This window comes from Eubalaena glacialis, chromosome 3 (assembly GCF_028564815.1).
Source record: "Eubalaena glacialis isolate mEubGla1 chromosome 3, mEubGla1.1.hap2.+ XY, whole genome shotgun sequence".
In the NCBI taxonomy this organism is placed as follows: domain Eukaryota; kingdom Metazoa; phylum Chordata; class Mammalia; order Artiodactyla; family Balaenidae; genus Eubalaena; species Eubalaena glacialis.
In genome coordinates, this window is record NC_083718.1 from 130,162,633 (window position 1) to 130,186,343 (window position 23,711).

At 37.1% G+C, this 23,711-nt stretch overlaps 1 protein-coding gene across 1 annotated transcript in view; it reads left to right on the forward strand.

The window, feature by feature from the left end:
* ERICH3 (glutamate rich 3) overlaps positions 1–23,711 on the forward strand; it is a 91,016-nt gene that overhangs the window by 32,637 nt on the left and 34,668 nt on the right. Inside the window, exons 9-11 of the mRNA XM_061183947.1 lie at positions 1,127–1,307; positions 8,361–8,547; positions 13,769–14,070. Of these exons, the coding sequence (XP_061039930.1) occupies positions 1,127–1,307; positions 8,361–8,547; positions 13,769–14,070 (670 nt within the window). The remainder of the gene's footprint in view (positions 1–1,126; positions 1,308–8,360; positions 8,548–13,768; positions 14,071–23,711) is intronic.

The window sequence follows — 23,711 nt, forward strand, 5'->3', positions numbered from 1 at the left end:
AATAAAATGCATGCTTCCAAGGCATCTGTAATTCAGTGAGCTCAAACTCAAATAATTGCCTTGGATTCACTGAAAGTTGGTCTCTTCACACTTTTCATTTAGCTAAAAATTGATTTTTAGAAAAGTGAAGTAGATTAAAAGTAATGCCTGGTATCTGTATAGTTCTAGAAACCTACGATATTCTTACTAGGACCTCTTAAAGTCTCTCAAGGAGCCATTCCTATTTCTCTGCCTCTTCTTCCTCTTCCTTTTCTTGCTTCTCTTTCCAGGTCTTCCTCTTAGAGGTTAGGCAAACACTATACTTATTCACTACTGTGAAAATACTTCAGAATATAAACTAGGAGGCAAGGCATTGGATATTTAATCTCTGGTATTTAAGTTTAGTATTTATTTTATAAATAATTTAAATTGGTCAATGCCATAGAATATCAAGTAGGTTTATGAGGTGATATTTTTTGTTGGGTTTATTGTTTGATGTTAAGAATAATATTAATAATGTTGGTTTTTCATTGAACTGAATGCCTCCTGTGAAACTGGATAACCCCAGGTACCCAACATACATTGTTCCTGATCCTCAGAGTGACCATAGAAGGAATCAAATGTGTGCATCTACCTCTCACAAAGAATAAGCTCAGGGAAGGATGTATTGTCAGTGCTCAAGTATAAAGATAACACTCAATTGCAAAAACAATTGCTAAATTACAGTTAATGTCAATTTGAATTAGAACAAAATTATGTCACCAATATTTATTTAATTAATTTGATTTGAATTTTTATTTGAGAACTAGCAAAAAGAACCAAGACTAGTTTCCTCTTCCCATCACTGATATTTTTGTTGTATGTAAAACACAGACACATACGTAAGATAAAAGCTGACAAACTTTGTCCAAATCCCCAGAATTTACATTAAAAATACAAAGCCAAAATGCATATATGCTATAATTGTTAAAAGCATTTGTTTTGTAATGGGCTTGACTTTTTGTGCACTGTATATAGATTGACATTTTATAAAGGTTTTGTTGCAAGGTACATAAAAATACCCTTTTCTAGTCTTTGTATTACAATGTCATCACACTCTGATTAGAAGGTGATTAGTTAATAAGCCCCCTTTTTTTGTTTATTCTAGGATTCAAGAAGGATTCACAAAACACCACTGCATAGTAATGCAGCTATTACAATGATCTATTTGGGGAAAAATGTGCACCTAGCCTATGATCACTCAGATTTCCGGGATGAAATAAAAGTTTATCAGCAGCACTGTGGTGGGGAAAACCTATGTGTCTACACAGGCAAACTACTTGAGAAAGGTACACATAAAATGTGAATGTTTTAATTGCTTGCAGTTGATGCTCTAGATAAGCTAGTGTTGGTATAATATCAAAATGACTTTAATCACTCTATGAAATTATGCATATCCAGGGACTTATAAACCAGCTGCCTAAAAGTAAATCCAGATTTACTGCTCCATGATTGAAACTGAAGCAGCAATTACTCTTGCAGATTGTGGAATAAAGAATTTGGAGTCATTTAAACCAGTAACAGATTAATCTTGAAATAGAGATATATGATCATTAAAATGTTGTACGAATAAACTGTCCCCCAATTTACAAGTTAACTATTTGTCTTGCCATAGTGAATTATATCATACATTATTCTAAGAGAAAAATACCAGATTGGCAATTTGTTCTTTAGAACTATGCTGAGATAAAATCACAAATCCAATAAACCTCAGGGTGAATCACACCTAAATAATGCAGTACAAAATTTGGTTACATGCTTTTATTACATTTTCATTTCCCTTTTATCATAAATCCATGTTTGTTAGCATAAGATAATTTTTGTATCCAATATAGGATTTCACATATTGTACCAAAGTGGTTTTTTTTGTCAATATTTAGTTCTGTGGCACAGCAATTAAAGGGAAGAGTTGTTACAGGATTATGTTTGTTATTTCCTTGCTTAAGACACTCTGTTTAGAAAGTAATAGTGTTTTTACTGATTAAAAGAAATATTTAATTTGGGTAATCTAGATATAGACTTAGGGATTAAAGGGAGGAGTTGGGGGCAAACATGGTGTTGTTACTTTTGGCTTTTCTGATTTCCCTCATCAATCAAAAACAGTGACTATTTAAAAAAATTCAACTGCTTAAAGAGAACTATACATATTTAGGGATAAAATATTGAAAACTTACCAATATAAGAAAGGATAAACACTTGAATGTTGGTTTTGATTTAAAGTAAAATATGATATATTATAATGAATTATATACATATTGAATTATATAATGAATTACATATATTGTATTATAATGAAAAAACATTTTTCTTTATAAAAATGTATAAAATTTCTTTTTAAAAAATAGTGCCAGAAACTACTTTTTCCCATTTTATGTACTTAGCTGAAACGTAATTTACTTTGTTTCATTTTGTCATAGCATCTGAGAGTTCGTTCCTTCCATTATGTAGATGAGGAAAATGAGAGGCATCCAGAGGTACAGTGGCTCCCCAAGGTCACCTGTTCAGTTCTGAGCAAGGTTGAGAGCAGGGAGAGATCCCAGCCCCCTGACTAGGTGCAAGATCCTTGTTTAGTACTATCCAGCCCCAGTTAGCTATTCTCAGTAGCAAAGGGTTTCCTATATTTCCATAATATGAGGGGTATGAAACCCCTAATAATAGTGATTAGATACACTTATTTTTTTAAAGTATCACTTTCAACTATTAATTTTGATGAATTGCTGAAATTAGCTACAGTCTCAAATTGGAGTTAACATAATGAAACTTTTCCTGGATCTTAGATCATGCTTTAATAAATAGAGTTTATATAAAATGGCTATTTGACTGCTGGGAAATGTGGCGCATACAGAGGAAAAAAGAACAAGGCTTAGCTGAATGATTTTCTGGGAGATGATGTACACTCTGTGATAAGATTGCAAAACCAAAGGTTACGGGAGAATGTTACTTGGCTAAGTGTTATTTTGCATGCATATTGATCCCAGAACTGACTTTTTGTTATGTCATTGGACAGTCTTGAATAATAGGTTGGAAGGGGGACTGAAGTAATTGAATCCTGTCCCCACAATAGTTTTGTCTCAGCTTGCCCTTGATTGCCATGAAAGTAATCGTTCAAAATTGAAAAGTTGGGTGGCTCAGAGTTGACTTGTGGTTCAGCAATCTTAGCAATTTAGCTGGACTGAAAAGAATCTGCCCTTTTTACAAATCAAAGCTGTGCATGATTCAGTGAAATGTGAATAGGTTTTTAGAAGATTTCTGTTTTAAAAAAAGGGCCTTTAAAGTTAGGCTTGGAACAGTAAACTCCTTAAAAATGTAGCATTCATTAATTTCTCTTGCTTTTGGATGAGAAAACAATACAATTAATTATTTGGGAACATGGCAAGTGCATCTTTTATTATCATAGTGATTCATGATGTGTTGCAGTTTGATTTTAGACATCAGGCCACAGATCAATTTTTTATTATGTACACCTATGAAGTCACGGAATATTTCTGCTACTTGTAAAGAGTACAGTTCTTCACAGGCAGTTTTATTTATCATTCATCCTTTCAAACAAGGCAGACGGCCTCCTGGGTTCATGTGGATACGAAGAACAAAGTAACTTTTTTCTGGCTCTCTTTTAATTCCTTTTCTGCCCCATTTTCTTGTATTTCCATAACCTGATCCTGTTGTACCTATTTGTGCATTCCTCACTACTTCTTCACAAACACAGCGGCTGCTTCACCAGCCCCTTGCCTCCTGCCTCCTCCCCCACCGCCCCGCCCCACATTGTTATCTTGTCTTTTCCTGTGCTCTTTCCTTTGTCTGCAATAGGACAAAGGATTTTAAATTCAAAATCGTATTTTAAGTTCAAACCGTATCCATCTTTTAAGATTCAGATTAAGACTGTGAAGCTTTCCCAACTGACTTTTATTCCATTTTATCCCTCTCTTTTGATGACAATGGCTCTTAACACCTAAAACCGAAGCATTTCATTGTACCTTGACTTACATTAACTGTTTTTTTCTTTTTTCTATTACTCTTTATCATATATTGATTTTTTTTAGTTGTTAAAAATAGGTGTAACTTACAATCCATAAAATTCATCCACTGTAAGTGTACAATTCACTGATTTTTAGGAATTTTATAAGGTTGTACAGCCATTATCACAGTTTTAGAACATCTCCATCACTTCAAAGAGTTCCTTTGTGCTCACTCTTTGGCAATTAATCTTCACTCTCATAGCCAGCCCTAGGGCACCATTGATCTGCTTTCAGGCTCTACAGATTTGCTTTCTATGGACAATTCTTGTAAATGAAATCATACAATAAGTAGTATTTTGTGTCTTGCTTCTTTCACTTAGCATAGTGTTTTTAAGAATCATCCATTTGTAGCATCTGTCAGTAGTTGCTCTCTTATAGCTGAGAATACATTCTGTTACATGGATATACCACATTTTATTCATCTACTCCAGTTGATGGATATTTGTATTGTTTCCAGTTTGGGACTATTATAAGTCATGCTGTAATGAATATACAAAGACAAATTTTTTTTGTGTAGACATCAGTTGTCATTTCTCTTGAGCAGCTTCCTAGGAGTGGGTGTGATGGCTTTTGCTTCCTGAGAATGGGTCATACCCTTTCCAGTTTCTTTGTGTCTTTTGATATTTTTGTTGAAAACTGGACAATTTAGATCATCTATTAGAGCAACTATGGATTCTGAAGTCCCACTTTCCCTCTGGAAGGTTATTCTTGGGTTTTTTATTTATTTGTTTGTTTAGTAGCTTATCTAGAACAAATCTGTGAAATTCATGTCCCCTCTCCTTGGTATACAGCCAGTGGTGTCTCTGCTCAGATTTTTTTTTGATCTGTTTTTACTTTTTAGGCTAATCTCTTAGGGTTGTCTCTGTGTTTTCATAGTTTAGTGATCATTCAGTGATTTGTCAGAGGTCGTGTTCAAGCACTTTGAGCCAGTATAGCCTCCATCTTCTGCCGGTGAATCTGTTTGTAGGTTTATTAGTTTCCTGGGACTGACATAACAAATGTCCCCAAATTTGGTGGCTTAAAACAACAGAAATTTATCGTCTTACATTCTGGAGGCCAGAAGTCTAAAATTAAGGTCTTAACAGGGCCATGCTCCCTCTGAAAGCTGAAGGGGAGAATCTTTCCTTGCCTCTTCCAACTTCCAGTGATTCCCAGCAATCCTTGGTGTTTCATGGCATGTAGCTCCATCACTTCAACCTGTGCTCATCCTCCCATGTTATTCTTCTCTGTGTATCTGTGTGTGTATCCTCTCCTCTTCCTATAAGGATATCAGTCATTGGACTTAGGACAAAACAAATCCTGGATAATCTCATCTTGATCCTTCCCTGATTATATCTACAAAGACCCTATTTCAAAATAAGGTCACATTCTGAAGTTCTGGGTGGTCATGAATTTTTGGAGGGCAATATTCAACACACTATAGTGGGTTCAGGAGTACATTCAAAGTTCAGGCAGTTTTCAAGTCTGTTACAACTTTTATTTTCCACCAGGATCTAATGTTTCTTTTGTACACAAGTGCAAGCTTGCAATAGGACAGGGATGTGTGAATAAGTTGGGCCAACTCCAATCCATGCTGCTTCCAGTTAGCTGGAGATGTGCAGAAAGCTTATTGAATGTGTCTATGACTGCCTTATTGCCTGTATCTCCCTGTTAAATTTCTGGCTAGTCCACTGACCTGTTGCTTGCCCTAATTAGAACTACAGTCTCAGGCTAGCAGAACCTCTGACCTTCCCTGTCAGTTTGCTCTGAGATTGCTGCTTATTACTAGTAATGCCACTGACCAAGGTTTTTTTTTTGTCTTCTGCTCCAAATCAAGTCGGCCTCTACTGACAGTGAAGCTGCTGTTTACCTATGGCCTGCCCTTCCCTTCTAGAACTGCAGTGGCAGGAGAGGGCAATGGGAGCAGCCCTAGGCAAGAATGCCACAGATTCCCACTGTTCATACCAAAAGTTCAGTACTTTTTCATGAAAAACTGCTGCTCAGTTTGTTCTAAGTCTTTGGTCCATTTTCAGAGACAAAATTTTAAGGGAAGAGGATTTGGTGACCTTACTCTAGAAGTCTGGTACATTGATTTTTGTCTCTCCTGCTAAATTATAACTTCTTGAGGGAGGAGAACATGTTTGATATTTCTTCAGTATTTTTATGTCTCTTTAGTGCCTAAAACAGTGCTACCACTGTCAGTCAACAACGAATAACTACATTTTACAAATATTATAGGATGCTTTCTAATAGTGCCCATTATAATCTTTAAGACTGCTCTGTGAAGTGGGTAAACTGGGTCACCCCCTCCACTCCACTTCCTCACCCACTCCCCCTGCCATCCTCATTTTATAGATGAGAATTCTGAAATGCAACAAAGTTAAATGTCTCATCAAGGCACACTCAACTAATAAGTGAAGAACTGGGACATGGACCAAAATCTTCTGATTTCTGGTCTATAATCTTTCCACTACTCCATGCAGAAACCATGAAGTCAGGGTTGGGAAGTGTCACTAAATTTAAAATATAAAATTACAAAATAAGTAAGAAGGGACCAAAAGTAGAGGGTGTCAATTCTTGTTCAATAAGTTTGAAAAACAATGGAAGAAATGAAATAATATATGGATGTGCTCTCCAACCATGTGGGTACCAAATAGAAGGGCAGTCATATCCAAGAGTTGTTCTCCTGTGCCCATTCTCAGCATTTCCTTGACTCTACTCTCTTCCTGGGCTGGGTCCTTAGGGAGTTAAGGGGTGTGATGCTGCAGCAGAATGGATCATATTACATGAATGTCTCATTCAAGTTTCTGTAATATGAGCAGTCAAACTAGCTTTCTAGTTACCACTTAAAAAGTTCATATATAAAGACAAGTGGATTTTAATATCTATTGTATCTTAGTTTCCCCAGACACTAACTTGCCAATGTTCTCTTTCCTATTTTGTTTAATTTCACATCACAAATACTAAGGTATAAATGATGGAATTACCTTTTTAATAAGTCTATTCTTTAGTATAAGTTGCATCTGATTTAGATTTTTTAGGGGCATAATATGGTATATACACAGTATTTCTAGATGACTATGAAAGAATGAGTTAAAATAATGATTCACTAATTATTTATTGGAGGCCTCCTTTGCCATTGTCCTGGGATCTGGGGAAATGAAATTTAAACTCTCATGGATTTCACAAACATGCAGGGCAGCAAACATCTAGATCAAGGTTCTCAAAGTGTGGTCCCTGGGCCAGCAGCATAAACATCACCTGGCAACTTGATAAAAATGCAAATTCTTGTGCCCTATGGAATGAGAAACTCTGGGGTGAGGCCCAGAAATCTATGTTTTCATAAGCTTTTCAGGTGATTCTGATGCACACTAAAACTTGAGAACCACTGGTGTAGCCATATTTTAATAATAAGTGTAACAATAGGAAATATTGCAAAAGAGAGGCAAAAATTATCAAGCCTATTATTGGTAGAAGTGGAAGAGTCCAGGGAGGCTTACTGTAGGAAGTAACATTAGAAGTGTCATGAGAAGCAGGTTTCTGAGTCACTCTGTAGAATAGAGTTTCTCAGAATTGGGTTTTGGGATGTATAGGGTGAGACTTCTTCAAAAAGCATTATAGAGACTTGAAATGATTAAAAATTGTTAATTGCAAGCAGTGGTTCTTAATTTATTGGTGAGACTTTTGGGTGGATTGGGGATCAAGAAGGGGTCTCAAATCTAGGCAGAACTGAGAATGGATTGAAGATGGAATAATTCTGCCTCATCCATACATCAGGATGTTTCAAGTCACAACTAAAGATAAAAATTTATTTAAAAGCATTACTGAGTAAAAAAATAGTCATATAAAAGCATTACTGAGCTCACAGCAGCCTTTTGTTATATACTCTATTGCTAGATAACATAGCAAGATAGAGGCATGGAATCTAGAGGGATGTTTGGATTCAAACACTAACTCTCCCACTTACTGTATGATTTTGGCTGAATTACTGAACTGTAAACCTAAATTTCTGCATTATGGAAACTAATGATGGTAATATTTCCACTTCATATGGTTGTTGAGAAATAACACACCCAAGGTAATTAGGCATAATGCCTGCTCATATTAAATGCTCATATAATTTTAGGTTTTATTATTTTATTACAAGTCAAAGAGTTTTATAATGCCTTGGAGTATTTATTATATATATAAGTAATAGAATGTGTTTTTGTGATTAAAAAATTGTCCTCAAGTTAAAAAGAAGATCTAGAAAATAATATTGTACTTATATAACAGAAAAATGTGATTTAAAACATGTTAGTTCAAAGTCAGTTGCTTTCACTAATGTATTTCCTTTTTAAATTCCAGAGACCTTTCAGTTTATTTCCAAAAGGCACCATGGTTTCCCCTTCAGTCTCACCTTTTTCCTGAACGGGATACAGGTGAACAGGTTAAGTTCCTGCTGTGAATATAAGCATCGAAATGGTTCCAGACTTGGAGGCAAACGAGGCTACTTTGGGTTTGTGTGTGTTGAGAGATCATCTCCTTGCTACAAGTACGGAAACAAATGTCCCTTGGTAGAGGGCAAGTTTTGCTACATTTTTCTTTGTATGCTTTTACTGATGTATTTCTCAGCACAATTTGTTAAGAATCATATCAATGTAGATGAGCCTAAAATATCTAAGTTAAAGGTTGTTTATCACAACAACCTGTGTGTTGCATTTAAAATTATAAGATATAAAGTAGATTTCCAGATGTATTATATAGTGGACATAAAAGCTGGTGGTGTTTCAAATTCTGTTTCTTTTCTACCTGTTCCTTTCCTCATAATGCTTTAAGTTCTGTCTCTAAAGGGAAGGAGAGAGGCTTTTCCCCCCGCATTCCTCGTAGTAATTTATTTTGGGCTGAGCTCCAGAGCATGTGTCAAGCATCCGGCTTATATAGTTGCATATTATAGGTTTTGCATGATAGAGGTGGACCTGCATTATCGTGTAGTCCAATGATCACTCTCATGCCCCTAATTTCAATCTCAGACATAAAAAAATACATGATAAAAGGTCAGTTTTGACTATTATTCATCAGTTTTCATATTGGACATTCTGTTTGTAGTCAGGAGATCTTCTTGCAGGCTTTGCTTAATTTTTTCCTGAAAGTACTCATGGAGAATTGACTCTGTGCCAAGCTAGAACATGGCAGTGAACCAACCAAAGAACCTGACCCATGGAGTGCCTTCTGACAGGGGAAGTGAAAATAATATACCAATAAACCCATGCCAGTATACCAATAATACACCAACCAATTAGTGTATATTAGATGGTAATAGCGTGATGAATGCAAAACAGGGTAAGGGAGATATAAGGAACGAGGGGGGACAAGGGTCAGAAGGCAGTATTATTTTATGTAGGATGGTCAGTAAAGCCCTCTCTGATGTCTTTCGAGCAGAAACCAGAAAAAAATGTCTCCTTTTTCAAATAGGTTTTCAGGTAGAGGAAAAGCATATACAAAGGGTGTGAGACAGGATTATGCTTGGTGTATGTAAACTAGTGTGATCAGAGCAAAAGTGAGAAAGGGACAGTGATAGAAGATGTCACTGTCAGAGAGACAGTGAAGTCAAGTCATGTAGAGTTCTATGGTCATTGCAAAGACTTTGACTTTTATCCTGAGAGGGATGGGAAGCCTCTCAGGTAGGTTTAGAGCAATGGCCTGTCATGATCTGATAGTAGCTCCTATGGGAAAAATAAAATAGGGAGGGTGGAAACTACTTTAATCCAGAGGAGAGAGAGTGGTAGGAAGAGTTACAAGTGATTAGGTTCTAGACGTATTTTGAAGGTGGGGTTTACAGGATTTATTGATGGATTGGATGCAGGGCATGAGATAAAGAGCAGAGTCAGAGATGATTGAAAAGTTTTTAAGCTGAACAACTGGAAAGATGCCCAGTTAACATGGGAAAGACTGTGGAAGATGCAGCTTTGGGAGTGGAGACATCTATGAGATATGCAAGTAGAAATGTTGAGTAGGCGGTTGGATCTGTGAATCTGGGGTCTGGTGAGAGGTCCAGGCTGGAGATATATAAATTTGAGAATTGTTTACATATGGATGGCGTTTAGAGTCATAAGATGGGATGAGACTGCTTAAGAATGGAATGCAGTAAGAGAAGATGCCTGAGTAATAAGCTCTGGTCACTTAGTTCTAAGGTGAGGAAGATAAAGAGGAACCAGGAAAAACCTAGGAAGGAAGGCCAGTGATTAGACAGAGAACCCAGAGAAAACAATGTCCTGGAAATGAACAAAATGTTTCAAGAATAAGGCATAATCACCTGGGTTGAAGGTGTGGCTAGGTGAAGCAAAATGAAAATTCAGGATTGAGCATGATTATTTGGTTATGTGTTGGTTATTGGTGATCTTGGCACAAGTTGCCATTGTGGAGTGGTAGGAATGCAGTCTTGTTTGGAGTGGGTTTAAGAAATAATTGGAGAAGAGCTAAAGCCAGAGATGATAGATAGCTCTTATTAAAGAGTTTTGCTCTAAAGGATGGAAATTGGGTGGCAGCCAGGAGGGAGGATGTAGGGGCCCAAGGGGGCTTATTACTTTTTAAGATGGGAGATGTTATAATATGGTTATAAGCTGATAGATAGGGTTGATACCCTAGGGGGAAAAAAACACATTGATCAGGCGTGACATAGAGAGAGAAATTGCTGGGGCAAAGTGCTTGAGTAGACTAGAGGAGATGGGATCTAGGGCTCAAATGGAGGTGTTAGCCTTAGATGAGAGGAAGCATTCTTCTGCAGTAACAGGAAGAAAGATGGCATATAGGGCAGAGAGAGATGCAAGTTGGTGGCTGTGTTGGGATCAACTGGAAGTTCTCTGCTCATTATTTCTATTTTCCGGTCAAAGAGTGATTGGAGCCTTAACCTCAGCTGATTATGAAGCTAACAAAAAAATTGAAAACCAGTGTCTTATGAGAACTGTGCATTTTAGTTGAGGGTAATAGAACTTACTCTTAAACATCACAACCATTTTGTTATTATTATTTGAAAACTTCAAAGAAAGAAGCTAGACAGAACCAAGTGAAATCACATAAAGAATTGTACAGAAGCTAGTTAAGTGTTGAAAGGAGAGTAGATGCCATCCATCAGATTTTGGCACTGATTATTAAACCTCGATAGAAAGTGTTTAGGACCAAACATTTTATAGCTTGGATTTATACAGCAATTCCCAAAGAGTGCAATGTGTTCACACATGGATGGTTGTATACAAACTCATTAGCTTTCCTGGGAGTTAAACAAATGACTTGCCCACAAATGACTTGCCCACATATATGGAGAACACATATTTGACTTGGAACAGAAAAGCAACCTCAGGTAGGTCCTAAATATACCTGGGCATTCCTGCTACATTGCCCTAGACCATTCACTGTCCCACTTGCTAGATGACTCTTTTCACACCTCTTCTCTCTCTTGAGGAAGGATTTAGAAATTTTTGGAGTTACCTGTTTAAGGTCCTTAGAAAGCAAGAAAAACTTAGCAGTGTTCACTTCCAAAGTATGGAGGTTCCACACTTGTATCCATCCCTCAATCATGGGAACTCTTTGAAGAGTCGTGGTAGTTACTTTCAGTTGCTAAAGTGAAACACAGGAAAAAGAATTGCCTAACCAAGAGAATGCAGACTGCTTTGAGCTTTAGTAATGAGAATCAACACCTCAAATTATACTCAGAAGTCAAATAGGTAGTCAGTGAGGAGGAGAGCACAGATGTTACCCACTTTGTTTGCCTAATTCCCTTAAGCAGATGGGCAATAAAAAGTCTGTGCATGCAGTAGGGAGGCATCAAAGCCTCTACACAGTCACAACATAAACTAAAAGTAACAGCGTATCAGAGGCTCCAAATCAATATATTTGGTGTTGCCATTGTTAAGGGAAGAATAGCTTGAACAGAAGGAATGCTAGTAATCATAGTCTCTGAAGATTCATGACACCTTTATTTCCAAGGAAAGCAGTGTGCTACGTATATCATCATTATAGTCAAGAAATAATTTATCATGCTTAATATGGCTGAGGAAAGTATGTTCTTATTATCCCATTTTTCACAGCCTGATAGTTACTTTGAGTGCATATCCTTTTAGCTTTATTTTATGGGGAGATAGTGAAAGGATAAGTGATATAACTAAGTTCTCATATTTACTTGTTGGGAGAATGAATTAAGATCAATTCCTATGCTATTGCTAGTCTAGGGATGGCTGAAATTCAGTGATATCTTCAGTTTAAGAAATTGCCATTGGATTTGATTCACGTAGAGGCAATTTTCAGATTTTACATATTGTTTCTATTCTTCTTCCTGGACTGGAAAGTCTTGACTGCATTCTGACCCCACTCTAATTGACCCAGTTCCCCAGTAGTTGTGTGACGTGGAGAGAAGGGGATGTGTGAAGTTCTAGAGGGGGAGTGGGGAGACTGGTAACTTCCAGGCACCTCTTTCAGGTCAGGGATTGTCTCTAGGCCTTGGTGAAAACTTCTCCACATTATGTTAGTCTTTGTGAGGAGAGTGTGAGTACTTGCCCTGGTGGTAAGCCCAGCGGTGTAACATTTGTCTGTGTAACTAGTCATCTGAGAAGACTATACCTGTAATCTAATAATATGGGTGTACTTCAGTGGGAGGTGACAGAGTCTAACAGTCCTGAGCTGAAAGCCAGCTTTATCACTAACCTGCTGGGTGAACTTGGGCAAGTCATGGACTCCTTGAAGCCTCAGTTTCCTCATTTGTAAAGTGATGACGATAGTTCTTAAGTTATTGGTCTGTAGGGGAATATATCATATGAGATCATGTATATAAAGTACCCAGCAAAGAGATTGGCACCGAAGGAGTGCTTGATACTCTTGTTATCATAGTCATTATTTTTATTAATGTATGTATTATAGTTATTGGAATTCCTATTTTGATATTAACTTGAGAGAGAGGATAAAAGCTATAGAAGAATTTATTAATGTTACTTTTGTTATAACTGATTTTTTAAAATATTTTTTAATGTCTTAAGACATTCAGATCATTTGCTGGCTCACCAGATTTGACTTAGAATGACTTTAGGACCTCTATAGATTATTGCCATTTTCAAAAAACAAAAGCTTATTGCCAGGAAAAATCACCAAAAGATTGTGGTACAGGTTTCAAAAGGCCATTCTAAAAGCAATAATGACAGTTCTGTTAAAATAAGCATTCAGGCTCCTAAAGTGTTTATTTAAAGGGCACAAAAATATTTAACTGATTGTGTTTCTTAAAAAATCAATCATAATTATTTAGAGTCAATTTTGTATGTCTTTCTGTCGTTGTGTTGTTGGAATAATAAATTATCAAAGACCGAATGACATCTTTCTTCTGATAATTTTTATCTCAGCTTCCTTTTGTTGATAAACCTGAATGTTCTTTTATCACATAATTCTAATATGAGGACTTAAATTACCTATCTATCTATCTATCTCTGTTATAAGGCCAAATACATACTTTAAGGCACAAAGTTTAGTTTGAGACTATAATTCATTGTTGTTAAGTTGCTTTCTTTTCTTGTGTATTACTGTGGGTAAAACTATTAAGAATTGTGTTTATTTACAAGATTTTGGTATTAATAAGGAGAAAGTAGTTTATTTTAATTAACTATGTGTACTATGATAAATATGTTTCTTGTAACATTCCTTCCTGGAATAAGAGAAGTGATTTAAAGATCTTTGCAGTTCCATTGTGCTATATATAAAGGTTAATCAACACCTTATGTTAATGTTTTTCCTAGGTGCATTATTGCAATGGGCCTTGACAAAAAAACAACTTCACCAAAACCTAGGAAGGAAAAGAGTATTGAGAGAAGAGAGGGATTGATGAAGGGTGAAGGGAAACTGAGGAAGGATAGAGAGTACCTGATACCAAGAAGGAGAGAGATGGAGGGGAGCAAAACCTCAGCTTCAGCCATTTTTTCAGCTCAAGAACTACATACAGGGATCAGCGAAGTGAGAACTGCTGTCGAAGAAATGGAACGTAAAGAAAAGCCGGGACAAGAAGTCTGGGAAGATGACCAAGAAAACATATTTAAATATGGTAATGAGTAACACTGGGTTCTTTTGCTGTTGCGTGGTCGTTTTGTTTGAATTTACAATGTGATTATAAAAATTTGCAAAAATATCCATTAAATGTTGTTACTCAGTTTTGATCTTCAGGCAACTGTGTTGCAGGTGAGGAATCCCTGACCACCTTCTCAACTGTTTTGCAAGGAGTTCTGTGTGACCTGTCTTAGAGGAGGGCAGCCTAACTCCAGGGGGTTGAAGGTGCTTGGAGTGGGAGGCGGGAAAGGAGAGTTTGCGTCTGCGTGAGCCAGAGGCTCTGTTCACTTATGCAGGCAGAGACCATTTCACCAAACAGAATTTTGCCTGTTTTTTTCACTATTTGATGTACTTGCTTTGGTGAAACTGATGCTTTGGCATCAGGTAGGAACAACCTATATGATTATATAGTGATAGAGTATTCCATAACTGAAAACATTTGATGTAGGCCTGGGGTCCTGGAGCTTGTCTGCATTTCTTGTTTTCTTGTTCTTCCTTTCCCTCCCCTCCTGTCCCTTCCCCTCCCTTCCCCTCACTCTCCTCTCCTTCCTCTTCATCTTCTTCCTCCTCATCCTTCTCCTCTGCCTCCTTCTCCTCCTTTCTTTCCCCCCTCTAACCGCATACACACACTCATATATATATATATATATATATATCTATCTATATCTCCTTACCTTATATATATACATACCCTCATCTTTTGATGTAGTAGATATTATTACTCTCTGCATTTTAAGAAAATGAGGCTCAGACATACAGAGAGAAAGTAGCAGAACTAGGATTCATACTGTAGGAAAGGAAAAACTGTTTTCCCTCTACCCATCTTAGGTTCATTAACTGTATGCTTGTAAATGAAACTGACAAAAGAGATGAAAAAGGGAAAACAAGCAAAAGTTTATTAGCAGGTGCATCGTGCATATGTATGGGAGCACTCAGCTGAGTAACTCAAAGGGGTGGTTAGAACTTGGGCTTATATGGCATCTTAATAAAAGAAAAATACATTTTTTTCAAGAAGTGACAAGGCAAAGGAAAAGGACATTGAGCTTCCAGGGGCAACAAATTGTGGGAAGGCAAATATTATGTGGAAACTAATGGTAGATAAGGGCTAGTTCTAGTGAAGTTTGTTATGTTGATTCCTCTGGTGCCATCTCTGGGCTGCTAAGGATCAGAGTTGTCTCCTATGATTAACTTTTGTCCTTCTTGGGAGAGAGGAGAGCGGAGACACCTTCAAAAATGTATGTCCTGCTTTTAGGGAAATGGAGGGAGGGCAGAGAGCTTCTCTTCTATTTACTACTTCTCAATTGCCTTCAGCTCAAAATAAACCTTATGCCCAAGTGGCCTAGTTTGGGGTGTCATACTCTGCTACCCTTTAATACTCAGGCTTGTCTAATTCCAAAGCCCAAACTTTCAAACACTGTACATATAACCTCCTCTTCTGTACAAGCTATCCTTGATGTTACCTGGTTGTGGGTGATATGTCCAAAGAATCAGAAAAGGGGAGCCGCCTGAGTGTCCCTCTTGCACCCAGGAGACAAAGCCTGGATTAGGGGAGCACTAGCCATTGGCTGGGATGAGTGTGGAAGGGCTGGTATCAGGAAAGGGGCATCTCCTAGGTCTCTTCTTCCCCACCTCCTCTAGTTGCTGCCCAACAGTTTCAGAAATCCAAGAGAATAATTACAGAGTTGTTACAGCATTGGACTTTATATCTGTTTATTACTGAAATAATGTGACTATCTAAAAAAGATTTCACTCCTAACACTTTGACCCAGCTTACCTCTCTCCATGATCCTTTCTAGTCTTTATTCTTATCTTAAACTGAAAATTTTAAAATATCTGTAGATAACAATAGCAACAGCAGAGAAATTAACAAATGGGATGTGTTTTCGTGTGTTTTAACTTTCACAACATACAGGTATGTTTATTTAGGCCATGTTCAATTTCTGTATTTTTTTTTCTTAAACCAACATGGCCCGTGCTATGAGTAGCATACTTTATGACTGTAAAACAGCTTTTCCCAAGATCTTTCTTCTGTGTTGGCTCCTTAATGGACTTTAAATGCCCATTTCCATTTAAAAAAAGAAGAAACAGTGGAGCAAGGCTTCAGCTCTCTGTAGAACAGCTGCTGATGGTCAGGGCAGCAAGAAGCCGGTGTGGAGGTCAGCCAGGGAGAGCTGCGGAGGGATTGATGTTGACCTCGCGTTGACTTGCTTCCTCATTAGTGGAGATGGTAAACAACAAGCTAATTACATTCTCTGGAAGAAGAAAGATGGGATGGGGAAACAGAAGAAATTATGAAAAGGGATCCAGAAAGCATGCCACTAGTTCATTCATATTGAAAACATGAGTAGATGAGACAAAGGAGGTGTGCTTTGAGCTGTGATGCTAATGCAGTGCTCCTGGTTAATAGAAGGCTAATATTTAAATGTGATGATAGAACAAAGCCAGGGCAGCCTTGAATTTCCTGTTTTGAGAGAAAACACTGGAGCTCCTGCCAAATAGGATTCAGGGACTGTTCTTGTGGTTCACTACATGGTCCTTCAATTTTATGGTCTGCTTCAATAATATAACTGCAATTGTGTCCTAATTGTGGACACTTGTACGACTCTGATTTTAATCAGGTGCCTCCATTAAAGTGTATTGCTGTCAATAAAGCACACATTGTGTGTGATTTCTCCTATTCTATGACCAACTCTCTCCACCCCCAATCAATCATGATTACTACTAATCTCTAACGTTTATTAGGAGCCTACTGTCCTTGGCACTATACTAAGCATATTTTAGGGATTATTGCTTTTAATACTCCCCATAGCTTTGTGAGGCAGGTACCACCCATATCATAGGTGGAAAAACTGAAGCTTAAAGATGTTGAGCAAATTGACAGGTCACACAGCTGTGTTTTAACTGGTACTTGGACACATGACAGCCTGACTCCAAAACCCTCATATTTCACCACGCTGTAATACTGTTGATGGATTTGCAGCAATTTCTCACGTACTGTCTGGCCCCTGCTTATCTTGTGACCAGCAGCAAATATCTCTTGTTTCTAATGTGTTTCTCTGTGTGTGTGTATTCTGTGGCTAACTTCAACCACTCCTAGGAAGTCTTCCACAATCTCCAAATGACTTTCCACCCTTGTTCGACTCTATTCCACTTATTTAACACTATTTCACATAATTAATCATGAGTCCTATATAAAAATCTACAGCAATTGAACCCAATAGTGTTAAAACTAACATTACTGAGGGTCATGTATAAAAACTATTCTAACATGAGTACAGTATTTCTTGTGTACCTACATCTTATTTCCTAAACAAAAATTGGAGATTCCTTGATGGGCAGGGGTTGTGTTACTGTAATGTCTTTTATCTTGCAATTTTAGCCTCTTCCAAATAGAAGGGTGTCAATAAAGGCTTATTGATTGACAGCTGACTAGACCAAGTGAGAAGCTATCCCATTACTTGGCCTGAAATATTTGAATCAAAATATTTGTTTTTATGAGTATGTCCTGTTTCCATTATGCAATATAAACTAATTTTATCAACTTCTTCCTTATTTTATAATTTTGTTCTACTGATTCGCATTTCTCTTTCTCCATATTAAATCTCTTTCATGAAAACTTTCTCGTGATGAGTTCTCTTCGTTTGCCTTTTTTCGTTACAGTTTCTGATCTCACTTTTCTTCTCACATCGCCCTCATACCTTCTCTGCATTAACAGAGCTTTCTTCATATGCACAGGGCATGCATTCCTAAATGAAGTTTCTTTCATTGTGGCAGAGTGGACAGCTCTCAAGTAATTACCTGAAAGGCCCCCACTGCTGGAGAAGAAACCAGACTATCTAATAACTAAAACACACAAAATAGGGAAAACTTTATTTTTCCTGTAATTTTTATTTTAAGAGATAATTGTTTATTTGCTTAATTGGTTCTGCATGAAATCATTTTGCTCTCTATCCTTGGCATGTTGTCACTTCAAGATTTTTAGTTTTTGGTGGAAGAAAAAGGGGAACAATTAAACATGAAAGGTGAAAAATTATAACCACAAGGGACAGATGGCGTTTATCTGATGTGACAGTTTCCTTTTTCTGCTACAGATGTGTTACACTTCTGAAGAAATGAAGCAAATTCATGACTGTGACAGGAATATTCTATTTTATAAGAATTTTTATACTTGGAATGTAATTATTTTATTGATTGTAGGGATGAATAATGCATGTGATTTCAGTTCTGGCCCAGGTACAGAATCCTTCATAATGCCTTTTCTTGATGTCCATTTGGTTCTCTCAAAGAATGTGCTATTCACAGTGTTACTTCTCAGGGCCTTTGGACTTGATTAATTGAATTTTTTCCACTTCACTATTCATTAACTTGATATCCAAATATTTTGAACATTCTTCCTATAAAATATGGCCTCACTGGGTCTCCAAATTAACTTTCATTATTATAATCCTGTTCTCTTCATTTTTTTTTTTTTTTTTTTAAGCAGGTGTTGATTTATTTATTTATTTATTTATTTATTTATTTATTTATTTTATTTATTTTTTTTTTTTTAAACATCTTTATTGGAGTATAATTGCTTTCCAATGGTGTGTTAGTTTCTGCTTTTTAACAAAGTGAATCAGCTATACATACACATATATCCCCATATCTCCTCCCTCTGGCGTCTCCCTCCCATCCTCCTTATCCCACCCCTCTAGGTGGTCACAAAGCACTGAGCTGATCTCCCTGTGCTATGCGGCTGCTTCCCACTAGCTATCTATTTTACATGTGGTAGTACATATAAGTCCATACCACTCTCTCACTTTGTCCCAGCTTACCCTTCCCCCTCCCAGTGTCCTCAAGTCCATTCTCTACGTCTGCATCTTTATTCCTGTCCTGTCCGGTTCTTCAGAACCATTTTTTTTTTTTTTAAGATTCCATATATGTGTTAGCATATGGTATTTGTTTTTCTCTTTCTTTTTTTTTTTTTTTTTAAACATCTTTATTGAAGCATAATTGCTTCACAATGGTGTGCTAGCTTCTGCCTTACAACAAAGTGAATCAGTTACACATATACATATGTTGCCATATCTCTTCCCTCTTGCATCTCCCTCCCTCCCACCCTCCCTATCCCACCCCTCTAGGTGGTCACAGAGCACCGAGCTGATCTCCCTGTGCTATGCGGCTGCTTCCCACTAGTTATCTATTTTACATTTGGTAGTGTATATATGTCCATGACACTCTCTCACCCTGTCACATCTCACCCCTCCCCCTCCCCATATCCTCAAGTCCATTCTCTAGTAGGTCTGTGTCTTTATTCCCATCTTGCCACTAGGTTCTTCATGACCTCTTTTTTTTTTTTTTTTTCCTTAGATTCCATATATATGTGTTAGCATACTGTATTTGTTTTTCTCTTTCTGACTTACTTCACTCTGTATGACAGACTCTAACTCCATCCACCTCATTACAAACACCTCCATTTCATTTCTTTTTATGGCTGAGTAATATTCCATTGTATATATGTGCCACATCTTCTTTATCCATTCATCCGATGATGGACACCTAGGTTGCTTCCATGTCCTGGCTATTGTAAACAGAGCTGCAATGAATATTTTGGTACATGACTCTTTCTGAATTATGGTTTTCTCAGGGTATATGCCCAGTAGTGGGATTGCTGGGTCATATGGTAGTTCTATTTTTAGTTTTTTAAGGAACCTCCATACTGTTCTCCATAGTGGCTGTATCAATTTACATTCCCACCAACAGTGCAAGAGTGTTCCCTTTTCTCCACACCCTCTCCAGCATTTATTGTTTCTAGATTTTTTGATGATGGCCATTCTGACCGGTGTGAGATGATACCTCATTGTAGTTTTGATTTGCATTTCTCTAATGATTAATGATGTTGAGCATTCTTTCATGTGTCTGTTGGCAATCTGTATCTCTTCTTTGGAGAAATGTCTATTTAGGTCTTCTGCCCATTTTTGGATTGGGTTGTTTGTTTTTTTGTTATTGAGCTGCATGAGCTGCTTGTAAATCTTGGAGATTAATCCTTTGTCCGTTGCTTCATTTGCAAATATTTTCTCCCATTCTGAGGGCTGTCTTTTGGTCTTGTTTATGGTTTCCTTTGCTGTGCAAAAGCTTTTAAGTTTCATTAGGTCCCATTTGTTTATTTGTGTTTTTATTTCCATTTCTCTAGGACCTGGGTCAAAAAGGATCTTGCTGTGACTTATGTCATACAGTGTTCTGCCTATGTTTTCCTCTAAGAGTTTGATAGTGTCTGGCCTTACACTTAGGTCTTTAATCCATTTTGAGTTTATTTTTGTGTATGGTGTTTGTTAGGGAGTGTTCTAATTTCATACTTTTACATGTACCTGTCCAATTTTCCCAGCACCACTTATTGAAGAGGCTGTCTTTTCTCCACTGTATATGCTTGCCTCCTTTATCAAAGATAAGGTGACCATATGTGCGTGGGCTTATCTCTGGGCTTTCTATCCTGTTCCATTGATCTATATTTCTGTTTTTGTGCCAGTACCAAACTGTCTTGATTACTGTAGCTTTGTAATATAGTCTGAAGTCAGGGAGCCTGATTCCTCCAGCTCCATTTTTCGTTCTCAAGATTGCTTTGGCTATTCGGGGTCTTTTGTGTTTCCATACAAATTGTGAAATTTTTTGTTCTAGTTCTGTGAAAAATGCCAGTGGTAGTTTGATAGGGATTGCATTGAATCTGTAGATTGCTTTGGGTAGCAGAGTCATTTTCACAATGTTTATTCTTCCAATCCAAGAACATGGTATATCTCTCCATCTATTTGTATCATCTTTAATTTCTTTCATCAGTGTCCTATAATTTTCTGCATACAGGTCTTTTGTCTCCTTAGGTAGGTTTATTCCTAGGTATTTTATTCTTTTTGTTGCAATGGTAAACGGGAGTGTTTTCTTAATTTCACTTTCAGATTTTTCATCATTAGTATACAGGAATGCAAGAGATTTCTGTGCATTAATTTTGTATCCTGCTACTTTACCAAATTCATTGATTAGCTCTAGTAGTTTTCTGGTAGCATCTTTTGGATTCTCTATGTATAGTATCATGTCATCTGCAAACAGTGACAGCTTTACTTCTTCTTTTCCGATTTGGATTCCTTTTATTTCTTTTTCGTCTCTGATTGCTGTGGCTAACACTTCCAAAACTATGTTGAATAATAGTGGTGAGAGTGGGCAACCTTGTCTTGTTCCTGATCTTAGTGGAAATGGTTTCAGTTTTTCACCATTGAGGACAATGTTGGCTGTGGGTTTGTCATATACGGCCTTTATTATGTTGAGGAAAGTTCCCTCTATGCCTACTTTCTGCAGGACTTTTATCATAAATGGGTGTTGAATTTTGTCGAAAGCTTTCTCTGCATCTATTGAGATGATCATATGGTTTTTCTCCTTCAATTTGTTAATATGATGTATCACGTTGATTGATTTGCGTATATTGAAGAATCCTTGCATTCCTGGAATAAACCCCACTTGATCATGGTGTATGATCCTTTTAATGTGCTGTTGGATTCTGTTTGCTAGTATTTTGTTGAGGATTTTTGCATCTATGTTCATCAGTGATATTGGCCTGTAGTTTTCTTTCTTTGTGACATCTTTGCCTGGTTTTGGTATCAGGGTGATGGTGGCCTCGTAGAATGAGTTGGGGAGTGTTCCTCCCTCTGCAATATTTTGGAAGAGTTTGAGAAGGATAGGTGTTAGCTCTTCTCTAAATGTTTGATAGAATTCGCCTGTGAAGCCATCTGGTCCTGGGCTTTTGTGTGTTGGAAGATTTTTAATCACAGTTTCAATTTCAGTGCTTGTGATTGGTCTGTTCATATTTTCTATTTCTTCCTGGTTCAGTCTCGGCAGGTTGTGCATTTCTAAGAATCTGTCCGTTTCTTCCAGGTTGTCCATTTTATTAGCATAGAGTTGCTTGTAGTAATCTCTTATGATCGTTTGTATTTCTGCAGTGTCAGTGGTTACTTCTCCTTTTTCATTTCTAATTCTATTAATTTGAGTCTTCTCCTTTTTTCTCTTGATGAGTCTGGCTAATGGTTTATCAATTTTGTTTATCTTCTCAAAGAACCAGCTTTTAGTTTCATTGATTTTTGCTATTGTTTCCTTCATTTCTTTTTCATTTATTTCTGATCTGATCTTTATGATTTCTTTCCTTCTGCTAGCTTTGGGGTTTTTTTGTTCTTCTTTCTCTAATTGCTTTAGGTGCAAGGTTAGGTTGTTTATTCGAGATGTTTCCTGTTTCTTGATGTAGGCTTGTATTGCTATAAACTTCCCTCTTAGAACTGCTTTTGCTGCATCCCATAGGTTTTGGATCGTCGTGTCTCCATTGTCATTTGTTTCTAGGTATTTTTTGATTTCCCCTTTGATTTCTTCAGTGATCACTTCATTATTAAGTAGTGTATTGTGTAGCCTCCATGTGTTTGTATTTTTTACAGATCTTTTCCTGTAATTGATATCTAGTCTCATAGCGTTGTGGTCGGAAAAGATACTTGATACGATTTCAATTTTTTTAAATTTACCAAGGCTTGATTTGTGACCCAAGATATGATCTATCCTGGAGAATGTTCCATGAGCACTTGAGAAAAATGTGTATTCTGTTGTTTTTGGGTGGAATGTCCTATAAATATCAATTAAGTCCATCCTGTTTAATGTATCATTTAAAGCTTGTGTTTCCTTATTTATTTTCATTTTGGATGATCTGTCCATTGGTGAAAGTGGGGTGTTAAAGTCCCCTACTATGATTGTGTTACTGTCGATTTCCCCTTTTATGGCTGTTAGTATTTGCCTTATGTATTGAGGTGCTCCTATGTTGGGTGCATAAATATTTACAATTGTTATACCTTCCTCTTGGATCGATCCCTTGATCATTATATAGTGTCCGTCTTTGTCTCTTGTAATTGTCTTTATTTTAAAGTCTATTTTGTCTGATATGAGAATTGCTACTCCAGCTTTCTTTTGATTTCCATTTGCATGGAATATCTTTTTCCATCCCCTCACTTTCAGTCTGTATGTGTCTCTAGGTCTGAAGTGGGTCTCTTGTAGACAGCATATATATGGGTCTTGTTTTTGTATCCATTCAGCCAGTCTGTGTCTTTGGGTGGGAGCATTTAATCCATTTACATTTAAGGTAATTATCGATATGTATGTTCCTATTCCCATTTTCTTAAATGTTTTGGGTTTGTTATTGTAGGTGTTTTCCTTCTCTTGTGTTTCTTGCCTAGAGAAGTTCCTTTAGCATTTGTTGTAAAGCTGGTTTGGTGGTGCTGAACTCTCTCAGCTTTTGCTTGTCTGTAAAGGTTTTAATTTCTCCATCAAATCTGAGTGAGATCCTTGCTGGGTAGAGTAATCTTGGTTGTAGGTTTTTCTCCTTCATCACTTTAAGTATATCCTGCCACTCCCTTCTGGCTTGCAGCGTTTCTGCTGAAAGATCAGCTGTTAACCTTATGGGGATGCCCTTGTGTGTTATCTGTTGTTTTTCCCTTGCTGCTTTTAATATGTTTTCTTTATATTTAATTTTTGATAGTTTGATTAATATGTGTCTTGGTGTGTTTCTCCTTGGATTTATCCTGTATGGGACTCTCTGTGCTTCCAGGACTTGATTAACTATTTCCTTTCCCATATTAGGGAAGT